The sequence below is a fragment of the Cyprinus carpio genome, chromosome B3 (genome assembly GCF_018340385.1).
Source record: "Cyprinus carpio isolate SPL01 chromosome B3, ASM1834038v1, whole genome shotgun sequence".
In the NCBI taxonomy this organism is placed as follows: domain Eukaryota; kingdom Metazoa; phylum Chordata; class Actinopteri; order Cypriniformes; family Cyprinidae; genus Cyprinus; species Cyprinus carpio.
In genome coordinates, this window is record NC_056599.1 from 1,079,075 (window position 1) to 1,104,263 (window position 25,189).

At 40.0% G+C, this 25,189-nt stretch overlaps 1 protein-coding gene and 1 pseudogene across 2 annotated transcripts; both read right to left on the bottom strand.

The window, feature by feature from the left end:
- Window positions 1-1,305: 1,305 nt before the first annotated feature.
- On the bottom strand, window positions 1,306-15,370 carry LOC109108479 (zinc finger protein 501-like). Of its 2 annotated transcripts, none has more exons than XM_042719394.1 (2): window positions 13,328-15,370; window positions 1,306-3,502 (listed from the first exon to the last, which is right to left on the bottom strand). In XM_042719394.1, exons 1-2 carry the CDS (start codon window positions 13,674-13,676, stop codon window positions 2,370-2,372), a joined length of 1,482 nt encoding a protein of 493 aa, XP_042575328.1. In that variant the 5' UTR covers window positions 13,677-15,370; the 3' UTR covers window positions 1,306-2,369. The 2 variants fall into 2 exon arrangements, with proteins under 2 accessions (XP_042575328.1, XP_042575329.1); XM_042719395.1 differs by lacking the exon at window positions 13,328-15,370 and adding an exon at window positions 4,824-5,111.
- A 17-nt stretch (window positions 15,371-15,387) lies between these two features.
- LOC122136427 lies at window positions 15,388-16,505 on the bottom strand (annotated as a pseudogene).
- Between the last annotated feature and the right edge of the window lie 8,684 nt (window positions 16,506-25,189).

The window sequence follows — 25,189 nt, forward strand, 5'->3', positions numbered from 1 at the left end:
CATTGGCAGAGAGAGACCATAAATTAAAAACAGATAAAGTCCTAGAGTGGCCTAAAATCAGAATTTTGCTTTTGCTTTCGTTTATTTGCAAAAAAACGATTAGCCATCCAACATTTTAGTTCATCAAAACAGTCATAGAGCACATCCAAAGAGTCACTATTGTCAGTTTTTGCTGGAAGATAGAATTGTGTATTGTCAGCATAGCAGTGGTGTGAAATCTTATATTTCCTAAAAATGGCACCCAAGGAAAGCATGTAAAGTAAAAAAAAAGAAGAGGGCCTAAAATTGACCCTTGGGGCACACCGCATGACAAAGGAGCCGATGAAGAAGAAAACTTCCCAATGCTACTGAGAAGGTTCTGTCTTTAAGATAAGAGGCCAACCACTGCAGAGCGACACCCTGAATATCCACCAACTTTTCCAACCGATGTAACAGAATACTATGATCAACTGTATCGAATGCCGCACTTAAATCCAACAAAACAAGCACAGCATATGAACCAGTATCGAGAACTTGCTAAAGGTCAATGCTTACCTTCAACAGTGCAGTTTCTGTGCTGGCAGTGATCTAAAACCTGACTAAAAAGTATCTAAAACATTGGTCATACTGAATTCAACTGACGATAAACAACTCTCTCTAACAGCTTTGAGATAAAAGGCTACTTAGATATAGGTCTGAAATTACTGAGGTTAGATGGTTTCTGAAGCAGATGGTGAACCACAGCATGTTTGAAACTTTCTGGTACAACTCCATTGCATTTGCTACATCACATTTTTTTTTTTTCTTCACATAAAAACAGTAGCAACACCACCAACATTACCAGAAAGTCTAGGAGTGCTAAATGTCAGATAACTTTGATAGAAAGTAATGGATTACAATCTACCAAAAATTCAGACAACTGTTAATATGAAAATATTTTCACAACTATTAATACTTTGTCGACCAATTACCAACCAATGCTTAATTTTGTTCAGTCTGTGGTGTAAAAAGCTTGCATTAGCAAAAAAAATAAATAAAAAAATAAATCAAAAAAATACCTTGGTCAAGTGAAAGTGTTAGAATATTTTTTGGTCCCAATTGTTTTTTTTTTTATCAGTTTTACTGGTAGTCCACTGTAGGAAGAATGGTTGGGTGTAATAAGTCACAGTTTATTTTATTCTGCTATCCTTACTTATATAAATGAACTTTATTTTGCTGTTACATTTAGTTTTGTTTTTATATATACATACATATATATATATATATATATATATATATATATATATATATATATATATATATATATATATATATATATATCTGGTGTCTGGATAATTTTTGGTTTGACTGTGGATTAATTCTTGTCAAAACTACAAAGTAATTCAGTCAAGAGCAGTGAGTGATTTTCTTTAATTTTCTTGAATTAACATTTCAGCAGCTAGTAAATTAGGTGCGGTGACTTGAAGAGACAATGCATCCATTATAATGATACACATCCGATTTCTTTCTCCACCGTTTACTTTCACTTAAGACATAACCAACAGGTTTTTTTTGAGGGTACTCTCCAAGACGGATATTTTTACATAATTTTGTATGTATTTGTTAGTACAAGAGAGCAAGAAGAGGCAAATTCAGCTTTCAAGAGCTTTGAGACGCATCTCTCTGCATGTGCCCTGTGTGCACAGAACACGTGCATGGGTGCTGAATTTGGGCTCTTTCACATATTTTTCTGTTTGCATGTTTAAACTGCGATTTGTAATTGTTCGTTTAGGTGCAGGAGGACGCAAAGAAGAGCTTGGTTTGGTGTTGTCCGTAAGACTCTCTGCGTGCGCACCGAACACGGCGCCGTGAGTAGGCAAACTTTATGTCGTTGTCTCAAGAAACATCTGCGTATACAAGAAACCACTGAAAACAACTCAAAATAATGTAGTATACATGCCAGACCAGTATGTGACACTGTAATTCTGCCACAGAGATACATTAAAAACAGAGAAGACTTTGATCATGTTCATAAATCTTGCGCGCTGTATTCAAACCCAACACAACAAGACAAGCTAGTAAAGTTAGTAAAGCTAGGCTCAATAGCTTCTGCAGCACAAACAAAAGAATTTAGTCCAGTCCACCACTGTTGTTGTTATGTGACGTAGCGGTGTCTGACTAGGGTCGATTTGTCAGGTGATGAAATCATTGTTTCACAAAATATATGGATTGGCTGTATACACAAAACGCAAAGGTCTCATTTTCAGATTTATCCACTCTGGGACCCGGTTTAAAAAAAAAAAAGTGGTTTCAGGCACCGAAAACACTGGAACCATCTGGAAAATGGCATTATGATACAAAATATCTATGTATAAAGCTAAATGTGTCTCCATGTGGATGGGGCCTTACTGTTATTGTTTTTTTGCATAACTGTGTAAATCAGATGACTGAATGAAATGCTTCCCACTTGTAGTGCAGTGATATGGTTTCTCTCCAGTGTGGATCCTCTCATGTTTTTTCAGATGTGTTGACCGATTGAATTTCTTGTCACAGTGTGAACACTTATACGGTTTCTCTCCAGTGTGGATCCTCTCGTGTGTTTTCAGATTTGGTGACTGATTGAATCTCTTGTCACAGCGTGAACACTTATAAGGTTTCTCTCCAGTGTGGATCCTCTCGTGTGTTTTCAGGTCTCCTGATCTATTGAATCTCTTATTGCAGTGTGAACACTCATAAGGTTTCTCTCCAGTGTGGATCATCTCATGTGTTTTCAAATGTGTTGAATGATTGAATCTCTGGTCACAGTGTGAACACTTATAAGGTTTCTCTCCAGTGTGAATCCTCTCATGTGTTTTCAGGTCTCCTGATCTATTGAATCTCTTATTGCAGTGTGAACACTTATAAGGTTTCTCTCCAGTGTGAATCCTCTCATGTGTTTTCTGATGTACTGACTGACTGAATCTCTTGTCACAGTGTGAACACTTAAAAGGTTTTTCTCCAGTGTGAATCCTTTCATGCAGTTTTAAACTGCTCGCTGTAGTAAAAGTCTTTTCACACTCAAAGCACATGTACTCTTTCACAGCAGTATGTATTTTCCGATGTTCTTTCAAATTTTTTAGACGCAAACAACTATTACCATACAAATTACATAATTGTGGCTTCTCCTTTGAATGAACTTTCAAGTGTTTCTTCAGAACTGAAGCCCATAAAAACATTTTACCACATTGATCACATGCGTGCTGCTTCTCTCCAGTGTGGATGTTCATGTGTTTCTTAAGGTGTGCTGATTGTGTAAAACTCCTCCCACATGGATCACAAGTGAATAGCGTCTCTCCTGTATGAACTCTCATGTGACGCTCAAGACCATATTTATGTGTGAAACACTTTTCACACTGAATGCATGTGAAAGATGTCTTGGCTCTTCTTTTCTTTAAATCTTTTTGTTTGTTTTGAGAGCAACTCAAAGGTTTTACTCCAGTTTTGACATGACGTTTCTCTTCAACTTCACTTGATTCTTCATTCTCCTCTTTTTCTTCAGTCGGCTCTGAAATAAAAATAAAAATGGTTCATTTTCAGTAACTTGTTAAAATCTGAAAAATGTGAACATAAAATTGAACCCTGATGTAATAGTGCAGGACTCCAGACTAACATTTGAGAGCAGAGCCACTAAGTTCTACAGATGGTAGCACCAGAAGCAGGTTTGGTAGTGCTGGGGCTAGTGTGTGGGGTATGAAAAGTAAAGATAATTTAATCCTAAAATTACTACTGTTTTACATTAATACGTGCAGTTACTAATAATATTACATGCTTATTTCTTGGTAATACACATTTGACAGTAAAGCACTGAGCTTGAGATGGGAAGCATGCAAAATTTACTGTAACATCAGTAACGTATAAAATCAAATTTTCATATAGATATAATTCTATAGTATTATATAGAACTGACCGATAACTTCAGTATTTATAACTGATGAGCGATTCAGTCACAAAGCAAAGAAAATGTTGGTAATTTGCGACTCAGCAAATGACTCACCAAATTCAATTTATTTTTCTTACTCTATACACAAAAATATAGTGCAAAACTTTGACAAAATTTGATTTCATATAAGTTGATGTTTTATAATAGCTATTTTATAATTTCAAAATGTAAAGCAAGTAGAAATGATTGACTAATGAGCCAGTAAGTGCTCCTCTGCTGCTATCTACTGGTTAAAGTGGTAATTTGATGTATTTTTTATTGTTTGTTAACCATTAAACTATATTTTGATAAAACTTGTGTTTTGACCCATTAAAAATAACATTTAAATTGTATCATTTTTAGAGGTTTAAAGTGCTGGAAATAGTTGTGTGGAATACTTTAAAGTCATTGAAAAGTGCTTGAATTTCAGAATCAGAATCAGCTTTATTCGCCAGGTGTGCACAAGCACACTTTTGTTCGTGGTGTTTTTTTTTTAAGGTGCTCCTGGTACATTCATAAATACGTAAACACATACACATCTGACATGAAAACAGAAAAAAAAAAAAAAAACATTTAAATAGTAAGACTTATTATATAAAATAATGTGTATGAATCTGGAACAGTAGATTTATGTACAGATTTGAACAGTATAAATAAAGATATATGCATATGTATTTACATAATACTTGAGAATGAGGCAATAACTACAGATGTAGAATGAATTATGGAATGAATTACAGAACATAGGTTATGATTAATGTGTTATCCGTTTAAGCTGGAGATGGCATGGGGGAAAAAACAGTTTTTATGTCTAGATGTTCTAGTGCCAGAGATCTGTAGCGTCTGTCTGAGGGGAGAAGGGGAAACAGGATGTGTCCGGGGTGAGAGCGGTCTTTGATGATGTTACCTGCCCATTTCTTCACTCTGGAGCTGTATAAGTCCTGAAGACTGGGCAGGTGCACACCAATGATCCTTTCTGCTGTCCTAAAAGTCCGCTGCAGTCTTCTTATATCTGATTTGCTGGCTGACTCAAACCAGACAGTTATAGAAGAGCACCGAACCGACTCAATAACAGCTGAGTAAAACTGTGTCATCTGTGCCTGTGGCAGGTTGAACTTTTTCATCTGATGAAGGAAGTACAACCTCTGCTGGGCCTTTTTCACTATGGAGTCAATGGCTACGTTTACATGCACACTTCTTGGTTCAATCGGACTGAATTCATTACGATTGATGAATCTTATTGTAGTGTTTACATGAACGCTAAACAAAATGATCGGGTTGATGTGCGTGTTTACATGTCACAAGCTTCAAATCGGAATAGATTTTTTGACATATGCACACTGCTCAAATAGTGAAAGTGAAAAGTGAAAGTGACATAGATAATATAGAATTTCTCACTGTTTGCATATAATAACCACTCTCCTACACGGTTTCTTTATTTGTTTTTAACAGCAGAATTAATATCTACCCATTTATGGATAAATATACATATAAACCGCTGTGCTGTTCATTTTTATAATGCAAAAAAAAAACCCTCCCAGCGGCCAAAACGGGTTGCTTGTGGATGAGTATCCAAAACAAGGTTGTTCTGCTCCACTTCACAGCTGCGAGTGAAAGGAGAGTTTTATAATGACAGGACACACATTTATACAACACTTTATTCAAAAGGAAGAGCCGCTTGTTCCGTGCCTCATACGTCATTACGTTATTTCTGCGTCATTGCACATGCGCAGTCCTTTCAGTTTTGTGGTTCAGTCCGATCGAGTGTTTGCATGCACGTTCAATCGTATTAGAAGAGGAATAAACCACCCCCTTCAAGTCCGATGGAAATTTCATTCTGATCGTCCTCAATCGGGTCGATTAAGGTGTTTATATGAATGTTTTTCAATCTGATTGATCCGTCAATCCAATTACAAACAGATTATTTGGGTGCATGTAAACGTAGCCAATGTGAATGTCCCACTTCAGGTCCTGAGAGAGGGTTGTGTCCAGGAACCTGAATGACTTCACTGCAGCTTCAGTTGTGTAAGTGATTGCATTCAGCTGACGAAGGAAGGGTTTCTCCTGAAGTCCACAATCATCTCCATAGTTTTGAGAGTGTTCATCTCCAGGTTGTTAAGACTGCACCAGACAGCCAGCTGCTCAACCTCTTGTCTGTAAGCAGACTCGTCGCCATCCTGGATGAGACCGATGACTGTAGTGTCGTCTGCAAACATCTGGAGCTTGACAGAGGAGTCAGTAGAGGTGCAGTTATTGGTATAGACAGAGAAGAGCAATGGGGAGAGAATGCAGAATTTCTCTCTCAAAAGGTTGTACAAACCTTGAAATTAATAATGTGAAAACATTGGACAATTTCTGCCACAACACCATGGTTATAGTTAGTGTTACTGCCTCTGGGTTTCTGCGTCAGTACCATAGACTTTTTAAAAAAACATGGACTTAGTGTCCGTGTCATTACCCGTAGGTTTCTGAAGAGCATTTTTGAAGCTCAAAATGCGTGGAGACGGCCATTGCCATCTTAGTTGCGTCACTCCCAGATAATCGAAAATGGGCCGTGGCTGGAGTTAGTTGCTGAAACCACGCCCGCCTAGCGCGATGGTGGTGACAGCAGCAGCAATCCACCTGTCACTCAAGTGGCCACGCCCGTAATTATGCAGCACTTTAAGGCTTAATTTAATTTAAACGGATGAGTTAAAAAAAATCTTTAAAAAAAAATTCACCCCTTTCACACTTTTCATGAAGGGCAAAGTTAGCTGTAAACTTTTTTTTTTTTTTTCCTGCTGTAAAGTTGGGCATTTTAACATGGGGAGTCAACGGGACTGATTCCCTTTTGGAGCCAGTCGATGAATTGCAGTTTAAGGGTGTATTCATACCTTTATTGTTTGGTTCGATTGAATCGAACTCAAGGTCGTTTCCCCTCTTGATGCGGACTTTTTTGGCAGGTGTAAATACACCAATCGCACTCAGGTGCGGACCATACAATCGTACTGAAACCCAGCTGAAGAGGTGGTCTCGGTCCGCTTCCAAATGAACTCTGGAATGGTTTAAGGTATGAATATGACCTGACCTCGATCTGACCCAAATGCAGAAATCACACTCAGAAACAGACAGCTCGCGCATATAGTGCAGTTATTTGCATTTCGATGGCTTATTGCAAAAATTACCACAACTATGTTGGGGGAAAATAGTAAGGAGATATTTCAATTATTTACTAATAATTAGAATTATTTATTAATAATCATCAGATCTGTAGTTCACTGACAAACTACGCAATATCAAGTTCATTATCGAAGGCGATTCATCTGCGATAATGAACGCAATATTGCGTAGCTTGTCAGTGATCTACGGCTCTGTCTATTGAATGCCGCTCCATTTGAAAGCAGGTCATGGTGATTTTGCGGTAATCAGGCAACAGGCTTTACTGACGAAATGCGCGGTACAATTGCATGCGATAAATCGCCCAGCCCTAGTTCGGTTACTGCAGTCAAAATGATGAAACTCTCTTCAAGAGCGCACAGTAACTGAGGTTTAAAACAGTTCAGAGAAATGGCTCAATAAACTAACGCACAGATTTAATACACTATGTACCAATATCTGTTCCCTTTGTACTAGTGATGTCCGGTTCGTGAACAAATCGTTCCATTTAACCGGTTCTTAGTGAACCGGTTGAACCAATTCACCAAATCGGACTGAATCGTTTGAAACGGTTCGCGTCTCCAGTAAGCATTAATCCACAAATGACTTAAGTTATTCACTTTTTTAAAATGGCGGACACTCCCTCTGAGTCGAAATAAACCAATATCCCGGAGTAATTCATTTACTCAAACAGTACACTGACTGAACTGCTGGGAAGAGAGAACTGAGGATGAATACGAGCAGAGCAGCATGTGTGTTGTACTAACTTTTATATGTGGACTCGGAGGGCTGCATAACCTGCGCACTGTGATTCTGCTCAAGCTCATCATTCTGCGCATGGGGTGCGCATAAGCACTCTGTGCCGCTCTATATTGGTGCCTTTAGTATTATACAAACCCAATTCCAAAAAAGTTGGGACACTGTACAAATTGTGAGTAAAAAAATTATGGAATAATTTACAAATCTCATAAACTTATATTTTATTCACAATAGAATATAGATAACATATCAAATGTTGAAAGTAGGGATGGGCATGATTAATCGACGATCGATAATTGATCGTTAAGAATTTCGTTGATCACGTTAATTTGTTATCGATTAATCTAATGCATTTTTTTTTATCTAATGCAGGTTGTGTTGTGTAGCGTAGTGTGAGTCTTGAAGCAATTAAATGAATTTCACTGTGTGGCAGCAATTAAACATTTTACCACCAGGGTGCAATATTTGACACCATACTCGGTTATCTGTGAATTTCCAGTTTGATTTCAAAAGAAAAATCATGAAGAGGTCACGGCGAAGTCTGGCGTGGGACCATTCTGATTTAAAAAGTGAAATAGTTCACTGCAAACATTACGATGCCATGTATAAGTACAACAAGGCCACGACTCAAATGATGTACCACTTAAACAAAGTGCATCCGTCCCTGGTTAATGTCGGTGGCGGTGCATCCTGCTCTCAGTCTCAACCTAGCATCAAGTCAGCGTTAGCACGGACTCGAGGCTGTGATGCACAACAAGCAGAGAAAATTACCCAAGGGATCTGCAAGTTCCTTGAGATGGATATTCTGCCCTTAAGTGTTGTTGAGGGCAATGGTTTTCAAGAACTGATACATTTATTGGAACCAGCATATCAAATTCCATCACGACGTACCATAACCAGACTGGTAGAAACTCACTACGAAGAACGAAAGCAGCAGCTGTTAAAAGAATTGAGCAAAGCTGAGAGAGTTGCTCTAACTACAGACTGCTGGACCGCTTTAACAGCTGAGAGCTACATCACCATAACCTGCCACTACATCAATGATGACTGGCAAATGAACTCAGCGGTCCTGCTCACAGAAAGCCTGCCAGGCTGGCATACAGCTGACCACCTCGCTGAGAAAATGAATGGAGCTGTAGAGTAGTGGGGACTTAAAGGTAGGGGTGGTGAAATTTTTTTATTATTGATTAATCGCGAGTATGTTATGGACGAGTATGAATCGATTATTAAATTTTCAAAAATCGATTTTTTTTTTTTTTTTTTTTTTTTTAATTTTGCATTATTTTATTTTGTAAAAAATGTTATACCGGGAGTTGAACGTCACGAACGCGGCCAGTTCCAGTTAGCAAGCGCGTGTAACGGCAGCCAGAGCAGGTGTGTAAAATGGAAGAACCAGGAACGAGCAACCAACCGATCCACCACGATCGTGAGACCGCACATGGTAAGACATCCTTATCCTTGCGTTTGAAGCGCAGCCCGCACACCGGACACGCGTACGGTTTCTCGCCCGAATGTGACAGTTTGTGCCGGTTGAGGTGGTAGACGTCTCGGAAGACCTTCCCGCACAGATCACAGGCGACGTGTCGTCTCGTTCTCTTGCGTTTACGGTTGTCCGCGGGACCTCCTGAAACCTCGACTGGGGATGAGAGATCATCGTCGGGCCGTCCACAGTGACCAGCTCCACTCCCGTGCTCACGCCGCCGGTGAACGTCCCGTGCTGCGTCTCGTGGTTTCTCAACTGGACGTCGTCTGGAAACATCTTACCACAAACCCTGCACGAGAAAATGCCCTCGTTTTCGTTTTGAGCAGTGTTGTTATTGTAAGTGATCGGCTAAGTTGTGGGCTCTTTTTTGGGTATCCCTCTACCTCGCTTGGAGCCGTCGCTGTTGGGAAACTCCGACGGGGAAACCGCTAAGCGATCAGCTGCTGGTGCTCCAGTAGCGGCCGGCTGCGAGCTGTTACTCGGCTGTGTTGGATCGCCACTGTTGCTGTCATTGTTGTCGGTAAACACAGCGCCGTTGGACACGCTCCCGTTTGACACGCTCCCGTTTGACATGTCTCCTAGCTAAGCTGGCCAAACAATATTTATGTATCCCAGGTACGAGCGTTGCTGCAGAGAGAGTGTTCTCCACTGTGGGAGACATTGTGTCAGCACAACGGAGCACACTCACGCCACAACATGTGGACCAGCTGGTCTTCCTCCATAAGAATCTGGTCATTCCAGAGCTATGGATGTTTATTTATACTTGGTTGGTGAGTTGTTGGTGTGTTGGTTTTTTTCACTGTGTTCTACAGTACAGTATATAAGCTGAAGCTACAGTAAGTTGTTCAAAAATGTTCGTTTTGTCTTCTTAATGATTAAATTGGACAATTTTCTTCTAGAAAGACAAGCTGTTCAGGTGGAGTCGTGGAAAAACTTTTTCTTTACCTTGACATGTTTCGACTGCAACCTGCAGTCTTCCTCCACCTGAACACCTTGTCTTTCTAGAAGAAAATTGTCCAATTTCTACAGTATGTTGGATCTGATCTACTTCCTAAAGGAAATAAGCCTTTCATTTATTTGTTATTGTTTAGTTCAACTTGATGAGTCACAACACAATGTGATGTATTCATTTCTGTGTTTTACAGAACATAAGCTACATACAAATAATTCTGAAGTTATAACTACACGACACAGAAAGTGCTTTGAGTTGTTGTTACTCAATAAAAGAGTTAAGTAATTCAGTAGCTGACTTTTTTTTAATACTGCAATCACTTTGTAGTGTATTTTCGTTTACTGTTGTGAAATGGAAAATCAATAATCGCTAATCGAGAATCGTTAATAATCGAAAATTGACTGTAATCGAATTGGGACTTCAATAATCGTAATCGAATCGGGAAATCAGACAGATTAACCACCCCTACTTAAAGGCCGAGTTATTTTATAAAAATTATTGTGCACCCGTGATTTTTCTAGAGTATCTTTTGCTGCTGAATTATCCACTTACCTAGTTTATAATAGTATTTTTGTCATATATTATGATAACATTTTTTCATCTGTTATTTTTCATTAAAATGAAGTTGTGTATATGTAGTAGATTGTGATTAACACACAAAAGAGTGACGATCAGGTCAACACAGAGAAGTATAGAAATTCTACATTGATTTAAAAAAAAAAAATGTGCTGGTATCGGATTGGATCGGTATCGACGGATACTCAGAATTTTCAGTATCGGATCGGTTCTGAAAAAATGGTATCATTGCATCCATAGGTCAGTTCAGTGCTGGAGTTGTGCAAAGATTGCTTCTGAAAAAGAGGGATCGATACCAATGCTACTTGCGAAAATGCCCAGCCTCCAGGCAAACTAAGCATCACACCTCATATTTTGTTTTCCAAAAGAGATTGTTGGCTCTTTGTAAGGCTAATGTTGCTAGAATTAACATTGTCTCTGCCTCAGGGCTGCAGAGAGGAAATGGCATAAAGCAAGAAACTCTTCCGACCTCAGTGTGTATCAGTCTCTCCTCTCTTCCTTCTCTGCAAATGTCTTTACTGCTAAAACATCATACTACCATAACAAAATTAACAACTGTTGTGACGCTCGGACACTTTTCAAAACTTTCTATTCTCTTCTTAATCCGCCTCCACCGACTCTTACAGCTGATGACTTTGCAGTTTTCTTCACAAATAAGACAAGAACCATCAGTGACCAATTCTCCACACCGGATACTGAGGATATCTTCACAACGACTAATTCACACTCTCTCTCCTCCTTCTCTCCACTCTCAGAGACGGACGTTTCCAAACTTATCCTGTCCAGTCATCCTACTACTTGTCCACTTGATCCGATCCCCACTCACCACCTTCAAGCGATTTCTTCTTCAGTCATACCTTCACTTACTCACATTATCAACTCCTCTCTTCACTCTGGAACATTTCCCTCAGCATTTAAGCAGGCTTGGGTAAGCCCACTGCTGAAGAAACCATCTCTAAATCCAGCACTTCTAGAAAACTACAGACTGTAGACTGTTCCATTCATTGCAAAGACAGTTGAACGAGCTGTGTTCAACCAGCTCTCTATGTTTCTTGTACAGAACAACCTCCTGGACAGCAACCCATCTGGCTTCAAAAGCGGCCACTCAACTGAGACTGCCCTGCTCTCAGTTACTGAAGCCCTGCGACTGGCAAGAGCAGCTTCAAAATCCTCAGTACTCATTTTGCTGGACCTGTCTGCTGCTTTTGACAACGTTAATCACCAGATTCTCCTGTCTACCCTCAGATAGATGGGCATCTCTGGAACCACACTACAGTGGTTTAAGTCCTACCTTTCTGATAGATCCTTCAGGGTGTCTTGGAGGGGTGAAGTTTCTAAGTCACAACAACTTGCTACAGGGGCTCCTCAAGGCTCAGTGCTTGGACCACTTCTCTTCTTCATCTACATAACATCATGTGGTACTGCAGATTTGCCTTATACAACATTAGGAAGATTAGACCCTTCCTGTCAGAGCAAGCCACCCAACTTCTTGTCCAAGCTCTTGTTCTCTCCAGACTGGACTATTGTAATGCTCTCCTGGCGGGCCTTCCTGCATGTACTATCAAGCCTCTGCAACTGATCCAGAATGCAGCAGCGAGGGTTGTCTTCAATGAGTCAAAAACAGCTCACGTTACTCCTCTCCTCATCAGGTTAAACTGGCTACCAGTAGCCGCTCGCATCAAATTCAAGGTACTGATGCTTGCCTACAAGACGACCACTGGCACGGCACGAACATACCTAAGCTCATTAGTTCAATCTTATGCGCCCTCCAGAAGTCTGCGCTTTGCAAGTGAACGACGCCTTGTGGTGCCATCCCAAAGAGGTTCAAAATCACTCTCACGGACCTTTTCCTGGACTGCACCCAGCTGGTGGAATGACCTCCCAATCTCAGTTCGAACAGCTAAGTCTTTACTCATTTTCAAAAAACATCTAAAGACTCATCTTTTTCATATTCTTAAAAAAAAAAAAAAACCTGTCTACGTGTTCTGTACTAGACTAACTGAGACATGTCATGGCATTTGTATACTGTTGTTGTTCTCTTGTTGATCTGATTGTTTCTATTGTTCTCATTTGTAAGTCGCTTTGGATAAAAGCGTCTGTTAAATGATTAAATGTAAATGTACCAGAATGACCGTGAATAGGAATGTGGTAGTTAAAAATTGCATTTGGAAGTAATGTGAGGTCAGTAACACGGTCACTACCAGTTAAACCGTAACTTTTTCACTAACCACACATAAATTTGATTGTTTTCTCATAAACACAAACATGTATAGGCTACATTCATGCTGCTCATGTATTATTGTAACAGTTTGTGCTGATTACAGTGTAATCAAACTTTAGCCATTAATATGTTTTTAAGATACTAAAAAAAAAAAAAAACACAAACATCAGGAAATGTCAAAACTTCTCCAGGGCCCCAAACACCTCAGACCCCAGAGGGTCAATGCTTTGTAAGCCTAATGTACCACAAACAGTCATTTAAGATGAATGAACAATAAACACTGACCTCTTTGTTCCTCATGTTTTATTTCCCAGCTTTCTGGCTCCTCGTGTTTTATTTTCCAGCTTTCTGGTTCCTCGTGTTTTATTCTCCTGGTTTCTGGTTCCTCGTGTTTTATTCTCCAGGTTTCTGGTTCCTCGTGTTTTATTCTCCAGGTTTCTGGTTCCTCGTGTTTTATTCTCCTGGTTTCTGGTTCCTCGTGTTTTATTCTCCAGGTTTCTGGTTCCTCGTGTTTTATTCTCCAGGTTTCTGGTTCCTCGTGTTTTATTCTGCAGGTTTCTGGTTCCTCGTGTTTTATTCTCCAGGTTTCTGGTTCACTCGTGTTCTCTTCACTTTCCTCTTTAACAAACACCATCTTCACAGCAGCATATCTCAGTTCAGATGATACTCCTCTAGATATTCTTGCTTGCTTCAAATCTGTCACGACTGTGAGGATATTAGAGGTATTTACGTTACTGGCCTGATTCAAAAACTGTATTTTTCTATTTACAGAAACGATGCTTATAATTAAACCAGCATCACAACAAAACAACAGAGAGCGCGGTGAAGCTAAACTTCTTCCTCTGGGGTTTAATGGTGTTTGTCAAACAAACGTGTGTGTTTTAGCGCCACCCGCTGGACTGGAGAGTGACGCGGCGAGAGGAGGGAAATAATACGGGGAGAAAACGCAGGGCATCTGTGCGCGTTTTTTTTCCCTTTCTTTTAATACAGAAAGCCGATCTGCACAAATAAATATAATGATTTTTATTATAGACTTGCATAGTATTAGATCAGCATCAACATTCATTGTGAGTGAGGATTAGAGGAGAAAAGTGAGCGAATTATTAGTGAAATATTTCATTTAAAATCACACAACTTTGCAGCATGGAAAATAAAATCAACGAGACTTAACGACTGTGTTCACAAGGATATTTTGATATAGGATATTTTTGTTTGTATTTGTCCTTTCAAATTCAAAAAGACACCCACATAGAAATTGTTTTCTATGTCAGCTCCGCGGTCCACACAACCATTTTTTCCTCTGCCCACATACCAGAACGACGGCCGACTTTATTTAAGTATAGTGACATATTTCCAACAGAAACGGAATATTCAGTAGAGGGCGAGGTTTTGATTTTTGCGGTTCTTCTCTCATCGTTCACTCAAATACAAAGCAAATTCTGCCCCGAGCCGTCGAACTGACGTCATCAGAGAAGAAATGCCATTCGCAAGCAAATTATCATTGAAACAAAACGGACTCGGGAACAGAAGGTTAGTTGACTGCAGATTTATTGAAGCAGGTAATGCCAGTGGCAGTGGGAGAGATGCAGGGGAGTATATACGTTGGAAAGTAGGATATTGGCAGAGACAATGTGGAACGATACTAGTTTTCTTCTTACGGAGAGTGGGCAGCTGAATGAATTGCACACACCTCTGGTGCTGAATTTGGGCTCTTTCACATATTTTTCTGTTTGCATGTTTAAACTGCGATTTGTAATTGTTCGTTTAGGTGCAGGAGGACGCAAAGAAGAGCTTGGTTCGGTGTTGTCCGTAAGACTCTCTGCGTGCGCTCCGAACATGGCGCGTGAGTAGGCAAACTTTAGATAATGTTTCTTTGTCATGTCACTTGTAATGACTGGTTAGAACAGATTTATCCAGATTATATTTTATTATTTGTTGCATTGTTGTTTCAAATTAGGTGAGGAGGCAGCATCAGACCTGAAAGTGCTGGATCTGAAGATGATCTACTTAGGGCTCATCCACAAAAAGCCAATCTTTTTTTTCTCTTGTTATTCCGTAAACATGTCGTTGTCTCAAGAAACATCTGCGTATACAAGAAACCACTGAAAACAACTCAAAATAATGTAGTATACATGCCAGACCAGTATGTGGCACTGTAATTCTGCCACAGAGATACATTAAAAACAGAGAAGACTTTGATCATGTTCATAAATCTTGCGCACTGTATTCAAACCCAACACAACAAGACAAGCTAGTAAAGTTAGTAAAGCTAGGCTCAATAGCTTCTGCAGCACAAACAAAAGAATTTAGTCCAGTCCACCAATGTTGTTGTTATGTGACGTAGCGGTGTCTGACTAGGGTCGATTTGTCAGGTGATGAAATCATTGTTTTTCACAAAATATATGGATTGGCTGTATACACAAAACGCAAAGGTCTCATTTTCAGATTTATCCACTCTGGGACCCGGTTTAAAAAAAAAAAGTGGTTTCAGGCACCTAAAACACTGGAACCATCTGGAAAATGGCATTATGATACAAAATATCTATGTATAAAGCTAAATGTGTCTCCATGTGGATGGGGCCTTACTGTTATTGTTTTTTTGCATAACTGTGTAAATCAGATGACTGAATGAAATGCTTCCCACTTGTAGTGCAGTGATATGGTTTCTCTCCAGTGTGGATCCTCTCATGTGTTTTCAGATGTGTTGACTGATTGAATATCTTGTCACAGTGTGAACACTTATACGGTTTCTCTCCAGTGTGAATCCTCTCGTGTGTTTTCAGACTTGATGAATTCCTGAATCTCTTGTTGCAGTGTGAACACTTATAAGGTTTCTCTCCAGTGTGGATCCTCTCGTGTGTTTTCAGATTTGGTGACTGACTGAATCTCTTGTCACAGTGTGAACACTTATAAGGTTTCTCTCCAGTGTGGATCCTCTCATGTGTTTTCAGGTCTCCTGATCTATTGAATCTCTTATTGCAGTGTGAACACTCATAAGGTTTCTCTCCAGTGTGGATCATCTCTGTGTTTTCAAATGTCTTGAATGATAAAATCTCTGGTCACAGTGTGAACACTTATAAGGTTTCTCTCCAGTGTGAATCCTCTCATGTGTTTTCTGATGTACTGACTGACTGAATCTCTTGTCACAGTGTGAACACTTGTATGGTTTTTCTCCGGTGTGTATCCTCTCATGCAGTTTTAAACTGCTTGCTGTAGTAAAAGTCTTTTCACACACAAAGCACATATACTCTCCCACAGCAGTATGTATTTTCCGATGTTCTTTCAATTTTTTTAGACGCAAACAACTATTACCATACAAATTACATAATTGTGGCTTCTCCTTTGAATGAACTTTCAAGTGTTTCTTCAGAACTGAAGCCCATAAAAACATTTTACCACATTGATCACATGCGTGCTGCTTCTCTCCAGTGTGGATGTTCATGTGTTTCTTAAGGTGTGCTGATTGTGTAACAACTCCTCCCACATGGATCACAAGTGAATAGCGTCTCTCCTGTATGAACTCTCATGTGACGCTCAAGACCATATTTGTGTGTGAAACACTTTTCACACTGAATGCATGTGAAAGATGTCTTGGCTCTTCTTTTCTTTAAATCTTTTTGTTTGTTTTGAGAGCAACTCAAAGGTTTTACTCCAGTTTTGACATGACGTTTCTCTTCAACTTCACTCTTGATTCTTCATTCTCCTCTTTTTCTTCAGTCGGCTCTGAAATAAAAATAAAAATGGGTTCATTTTCAGTAACTTGTTAAAATCTGAAAAATGTGAACATAAAATTGAACCCTGATGTAATAGTGCAGGACTCCAGACTAACATTTGAGAGCAGAGCCACTAAGTTCTACAGATGGTAGCACACCAGAAGCAGGTTTGGTAGTGCTGGGGCTAGTGTGTGGGGTATGAAAAGTAAAGATAATTTAATCCTAAAATTACTACTGTTTTACATTAATACGTGCAGTTACTAATAATATTACATGCTTATTTCTTGGTAATACACATTTGACAGTAAAGCACTAAGCTTGAGATGGGAAGCATGCAAAATTTACTGTAACATCAGTAACGTATAAAATCAAATTTTTCATATAGATATAATTCTATAGTATTATATAGAACTGACCGATAACTTCAGTATTTATAACTGATGAGCGATTCAGTCACAAAGCAAAGAAAATGTTGGTAATTTGCAACTCAGCAAATGACTCACCAAATTCAATTTATTTTTCTTACTCTATACACAAAAATAGTGTAAAACTTTGACAAAATTTGATTTCTTATAAGTTGATGTTTTATAATAGCTATTTTATAATTTCAAAATGTAAAGCAAGTAGAAATGATTGACTAATGAGCCAGTAAGTGCTCCTCTGTTGCTATCTACTGGTTAAAGTGGTAATTTGATGTATTTTTTATTGTTTGTTAACCATTAAACTATATTTTGATAAAACTTGTGTTTTGACCCATTAAAAATAACATTTAAATTGTATCATTTTTAGAGGTTTAAAGTGCTGGAAATAGTTGTGTGGAATACTTGAAAGTCATTGAAAAGTGCTTGAATTTCAGAAGTAGAATCAGCTTTATTCGCCAGGTGTGCACAAGCACACTTTTGTTCGTGGTGTTTTTTTTTTAAGGTGCTCCTGGTACATTCATAAATACGTTAACACATACACATCTGACATGAAAACAGAAAAAAAAAACCATTTAAATAGTAAGACTTAACAAAAAAATAATGAATCTGGAACAGTAGATTTATGTACAGATTTGAACAGTATAAATAAAGATATATGCATATGTATTTACATAATACTTGAGAATGAGGCAATAACTACAGATGTAGAATGAATTATGGAATGAATTACAGAACATAGGTTATGATTACTGTGTTATCTGTTTAAGCTGGAGATGGCATGGGGGAAAAAACAGTTTTTATGTCTAGATGTTCTAGTGCCAGAGATCTGTAGCGTCTGTCTGAGGGAAGAAGTGCAAGCATGTTGTGTCCGGGGTGAGAGGGGTCTTTGATGATGTTACCTGCCCATTTCTTCACTCTGGAGCTGTATAAGTCCTGAAGACTGGGCAGGTGCACACCAATGATCCTTTCTGCTGTCCTAAAAGTCCGCTGCAGTCTTCTTATATCTGATTTGCTGGCTGACTAAAACCAGACAGTTATAGAAGAGCACCAAACCGACTCAATAACAGCTGAGTAAAACTGTGTCATCTGTGCCTGTGGCAGGTTTAACTTTTTCATCTGACGAAGGAAGTACAACCTCTGCTGGGCCTTTTTCACTATGGAGTCAATGGCCACGTTTACATGCACACTTCTTGGTTCAATCGGACTGAATTCATTACGATTGATGAATCTTATTGTAGTGTTTACATGAACGCTAAACAAAATGATCGGGTTGATGTGCATGTTTACATGTCACAAGCTTCAAATCGGAATAGATTTTTTGACATATGCACACTGCTCAAATAGTGAAAGTGAAAAGTGAAAGTGACATAGATAATATAGAATTTCTCACTGTTTGCACATAATAATTCTCTCCTACACGGTTTCTTTATTTGTTTTTAACAGCAGAATTAATATCTACCCATTTATGGATAAAAAACATATAAACCGCTGTGCTGTTCATTTTTATCATGCAAAAAGAAAGCCCCTCCCAGCGGCCAAAATGGGTTGCCTGTGGATGAGTAGCCAAAACAAGGTTGTTCTGCTCCACTTCACAGCTGCGAGTGAAAGGAGAGTTTTATAATGACAGGACACACATTTATACAACACTTTATTCAAAAGGAAGAGCCGCTCGTTCAGTGCGTCATCATTACGTTATTTCTGCGTCATTGCACATGCGCAGTCCTTTCAGTTTTGTGGTTCAATCCGATCGAGTGTTTACATGAACGCTCAATCGTATTAGAAGAGGAATAAACCACCCCCTTCAATCTGATGGAAATTTCATTCTGATCGTCCTCAATCGGGTTGATTAAGGTGTTTATATGAATGTTTTTCAATCCGATTGATCCGTTAATCCAATTACAAATGGATTATTTGGGTGCATGTAAACGTAGCCAATGTGAATGTCCCACTTCAGGTCCTGAGAGAGGGTTGTGCCCAGGAACCTGAATGACTTCACTGTGCTGTCCATGATGGTGAGTGGGGGGAGAGCAGGGGGGGTTCTCCTGAAGTCCACGATCATCTCCACAGTTTTGAGAGTGTTCAGCTCCAGGTTGTTAAGACTGCACCAGACAGCCAGCTGCTCAACCTCTTGTCTGTAAGCAGACTTGTCGCCGTCCTGGATGAGACCAATGACTGTAGTGTCGTCTGCAAACGTCAGGAGCTTGACAGAGGGGTCAGTAGAGGTGCAGTTATTGGTATAGAAAGAGAAGAGCAATGGGGAGAGAATGCAGAATTTCTCTCTCAAAAGGTTGTACAAACCTTGAAATTAATGATGTGAAAACATTGGACAATTTCTGCCACAACACCATGGTTATAGTTAGTGTTACTGCCTCTGGGTTTCTGCGTCAGTACCATAGACTTTTTAAAAAACATGGACGTAGTGTCCATGTCATTACCCGTAGGTTTCTGAAGAGCATTTTTGAAGCTCAAAATGCATGGAGACGGCCATTGCCATCTTAGTTGCGTCACTCCCAGATAATTGAAAATGGGCCGTGGCTGGAGTTAGTAGCTGAAACCACGCCCGCCTAGCGCGATGGTGGTGACCGCAGCATGAATCCACCTGTCACTCAAGTGGCCACGCCCGTAATTATGCAGAACTTTAAGGCTTAATATAATTTAAATGGATGAGTTTTTTTTTTTTTCTGCTGTAAAGTTAGGCATTTTAACATGGGGAGTCAACGGGACTGATTCCCTTTTGGAGCCAGTCGATGAATTGCAGTTTAAGGGTGTATTCATACCTGTATTGTTTGGTTCGATTGAATCGAACTCAAGGTCGTTTCCCCTCTTGATGTGGACTTTTTTGGCAGGTGTAAATACAGCAATCACACTCAGGTGCGGACCATACAATCTTACTGAAACCCAGCTGAAGAGGTGGTCTCGGTCCGCTTCCAAATGAACTCTGGAATGGTTTAAGGTATGAATATGACCTGACCTCGATCTGACCCAAATGCAGAAATCACACTCAGAAACAGACAGCTCACACATATAGTGCAGTTATTTGCATTTCGATGGCTTAAATCACTTGTTTTTAAACCACAATGCTTAAAAACACTGCAAATTAATGCAAAAATTACCACGACTATGTTGGGGGAAAATAGTAAGGAGATATTTCAATTATTTACTAATAATTAGAATTATTTATTAATAATCATCAGAGCCGTAGTTCACTGACAAGCTACGCAATATCGCGTTCATTATCGAAGGCGATTCATCTGCGATAATGAACACAATATTGCGTAGCTTGTCAGTGATCTACGGCTCTGTCTATTGAATGCCGCTCCATTTGAAAGCAGGTCATGGCGATTTTGTGGTAATCAGGGAACAGGCTTTACTGACGAAATGCGTGTGACAATTGCATGCGATAAATCGCCCAGCCCTAGTTCGGTTACTGCAGTCAAAATGATGAAACTCTCTTCAAGAGCGCACAGTAACTGAGGTTTAAAACAGTTCAGAGAAATGGCTCAAACTAACGCACAGATTTAATACACTATGTACCAATATCTGTTCCCTTTGTACTAGTGATGTCCGGTTCGTGAACAAATCATTCGATTTAACCGGTTCTTAGTGAACCAGTTTAACCAATTCACCAAATCGGACTGAATCGTTTGAAACAGTTCGCATCTCCAGTAAGCATTAATCCACAAATGACTTAAGCTATTCACTTTTTTAAAATGGCGGACACTCCCTCCGAGTCGAAATAAACCAATATCCCGAAGTAATTCATTTACTCAAACAGTACACTGACTGAACTGCTGGGAAGAGAGAACTGAGGATGAATACGAGCAGAGCAGCATGTGTGTTGTACTAACTTTTCTATGTGGACTCGGAGGGCTGCATAACCTGCACACTGTGATTCTGTTCAAGCTCATCATTCTGTGCATGGGGTGCTCATAAGCACTCTGTGCCGCTCTATATTGGTGCCTTTAGAATTATACAAACCCAATTCCAAAAAAGTTGGGACACTGTACAAATTGTGAGTAAAAAATAATGGAATAATTTACAAATCTCATAAACTTATATTTTATTCACAATAGAATATAGATAACATATCAAATGTTGAAAGTAGGGATGGGCATGATTAATCGACGATCGATAATTGATCGTTAAGAATTTCGTCGATCACGTTAATTTGTTATCGATTAATCTAATGCATTTTTTTATCTAATGCAGGTTGCGTTGTGTAGAGTAGCGTAGTGTCCTTGAGATGGATATTCTGCCCTTAAGTGTTGTTGAGGGCAATGGTTTTCAAGAACTGATACATTTATTGGAACCAGCATATCAAATTCCATCACGACGTACCATCACCAGACTGGTAGAAACTCACTACGAAGAACGAAAGCAGCAGCTGTTAAAAGAATTGAGCAAAGCTGAGAGAGTTGCTCTAACTACAGACTGCTGGACCGCTTTAACAGTTGAGAGCTACATCACCATAACCTGCCACTACATCAGTGATGACTGGCAAATGAACTCAGCGGTCCTGCTCACAGAAAGCCTGCCAGGCCGGCATACAGCTGACCACCTCGCTGAGAAAATGAATGGAGCTGTAGAGTAGTGGGGACTTAAAGGCAGAGTTATTGCATGCCTTTATGACAACGCGGCCAATATTGTAGCTGCCAACAGTCCCACCAGAGTGCCCTGGATTTCCGTTGCCTGCTTTGCACACACCCTCCAGTTGGCCATAAATGACGGATTTGCACTGTATCTTTATCGGGTAATATCAGCGGCTAGTAAACTTGTTAGCCACTTTAATCACAGCACTACAGCAACCAAAGAGCTGCAAAAGAAACAGGAGCAAATGGGCCTCGCAACTCACCGGCTTACCCAGTCGTGTAAAACACGGTGGAACTCCGTGTGCGAGATGTTTGATCGGATGGTGGAGCAGCGGTGGGCTGTTGTTGCTGTGCTGTCGGACCGAACCGTGACCAAGCTTCAAGATGCCAGGATCCTGGAGTTGAAGGATGAGTACTGGCAGCTGATGGAGGACACACAGCCCATGCTGTCAGCACTTAATTGTGCCACCACGGTTATGCCTGCAGAGAAAGACGTCTCCATCTCAAACACTTATCCCGTCACCTTCGGCCTCATCAATATCCACCTCATGCGCAGTGAAGGAGACGGGCCCAGACTCATGGAATTCAAGACAAAAGTGCATTCCTCTCTCATCCAACGAATAAATGTAAGCTAAACTTTGTATCTTAGTTTACATATACATAATGACATGGATACTTTCCTGTTATCTGCGTGTTACCTTTTTAGATTTAAGCAATAAGCCCCGCGAAGAATAAAACTGTTACTCCATAAAAGTATTCATTTTAATATTAATTTTATTCATAAAATAAACAACAAAAAATACAACGTTTTCTGATTATTGATTCCTATCATCATATATATCATATATTTATACAGATTGAGTCTAGTGAGATTGTGTCATTCGCCCCCATGATCTCATCAATGCTGGACCCTCGTCACAAACACCTGGGCTTTCTTACACCAACACAGAGACTGGCTGCTAATATGAAACTGGTTGAACTGGGAGAGGCGGCTAACCAACAGGCTGGGGGAGTCAAGGCTGCGTTGTCTGACACGGACAAGGGGAGCGCAAACACTGAAGTCGCGACCTCTCAGTCATCTGCTATGGCACAACTCCTTGGGGATCACTATACCACTCAATGCGAGGCTGGCATCGAAGCAGAACTTCAGAACTTTCTGAGGGAGACTCCCCCACCCCTGAATTGCACACCTACAGATTGGTGGAAAGTGAACGGAATAAGGTTTCCTGAGCTGGCCAAGTTAGCACGGCGGTACCTGTGCATCCCGGCAACGTCAGTCCCCTCAAGAGCGGGTGTTTTCGGCGGCTGGACTGACGGTCACCAGGTTGCGGTCGCGTCTGACCCCAGATCATGTCAACATGCTTATATTTCTCAACAAAAATCAGTAGACTGGTGCAGAAGTTGTATGCGAGTTACTAAAGTTAGTTATTTTTCACGAGGCTTTAAGTAGCCTAATTTGTTAAGTTAGCCTAATTGTTAGGAAGGCTAATATCTGGCCCTTTCTTCTGGCTTGGATAGTTTTGAGTTACATTTTGACAAAACCTGACAAAAGTATTATTATGTTTTTTGTTTAACATGATTCTTTTGTATTATTATTATTATTTTGGAACAAATGAGGTCTCTGTTTAAGAACGCCGGCTCGCAGCTGCAGGTTAGGCTGCTTCAGAGCACCGCATATGCAAGCGCATATATGTTCAGTTTGCCTAACTGAACGTAGTTTAACTGTCTGCCACAAGTTGATCTTGTAATAAAGGTCTCATCAAGGAAAAACACGCTGTATTCATTGCATTTTTGAATTATAAAAGTTAAATAATTAATTTTATTATAAAAATATTAATGATTAATCGATAGTCGATCGTTAGTTCTCCCGACGAGAAAATTTAATCGAATGCCCATCCCTAGTTGAAAGTGAAACATTTTGAAATGTCATGCCAAATATTGGCTCATTTTGGATTTCATGAGAGCTACACATTCCAAAAAAGTTGGGGACAAGTAGCAATAATAGGCCGGAAAAGTTAAATGTACATATAAGGAACAGTTGGAGGACCAATTTGCAACTTATTAGGTCAATTGGCAACATGATTGGGTATAAAAAGAGCCTCTCAGAGTGGCAGTGTCTCTCAGAAGTCAAGATGGGCAGAGGTTCACCAATTCCCCCGATGCTGCGGCGAAAAATAGTGGAGCAATATCAGAAAGTTGAATGTGTGGTTTAAGTGACATTAAGAGTGGTATTGTGGTGAATTTTAGGAATTTGTGGTGACCCATAAACCCATCCGAAGTGCACACACACACACTGTGCACACACACCCGGAGCAGTGGGCAGCCATTTTATGCTGCGGCGCCCGGGGAGCAGTTGGGGGTTCGATGCCTTGCTCAAGGGCACCTAAGTCATGGTATTGAAGGTGGAGAGAGAACTGTACATGCACTCCCTCCACCCACAATTCCTGCCGGCCCGAGACTCGAACTCACAACCCTTCGATTGGGAGTCCGACTCTCTAACCATTAGGCCACGACTTCCCACAAAGTAGTTTCTCAGAGAAAAATTGCAAAGAGTTTGAAGTTATCATCATCTACAGTGCATAATATCATCCAAAGATTCAGAGAATCTGGAACAATCTCTGTGCGTAAGGGTCAAGGCCGGAAAACTATACTGGATGCCTGTGATGTTCGGGCCCTTAGACGCCACTGCATCACATACAGGAATGCTACTATAATGGAAATCACAACATGGGCTCAGGAATACTTCCAGAAAACATTGTCGGTGAACACAATCCACCGTGCCGTTCGCCGTTGCCGGCTAAAACTCTATAGATATAAAAAAAGCCATATCTAAACATGATCCAGAAGTGCAGGTGTTTTCTCTGGGCCAAGGCTCATTTAAAATGGACTGTGGCAAAGTGGAAAACTGTTCTGTGGTCAGACGAATCAAAATTTGAAGTTCTTTTTGGAAAACTGGGACGCCATGTCATCCGGACTAAAGAGGACAAGGACAACCCAAGTTGTTATCAGTGCTCAGTTCAGAAGCCTGCATCTCTGATGGTATGGGGTTGCATGAGTTCATGTGGCATGGGCAGCTTACACATCTGGAAAGGCAACATCAATGCTGAAAGGTTTATCCAAGTTCTGGAACAACATATGCTCCCATCCAGACGTCGTCTCTTTCAGGGAAGACCTTGCATTTTCCAACATGACAATGCCAGACCACATACTGCATCAATTACAACATCATGGCTGCGTAGAAGGAGGATCCGGGTACTAGGGCTGAACGATATGGACAAAATTTCATATCTCGATTTTCATGCCAGATATCTCGATATCGATACAATACGATATGACTACGTGTTCGGTGAAAACCAAGCATTTCTCAGCAAAATAAAAATATCATAATACAAAAAAATGTGGAAAGTATAGTTTTATTTTTAA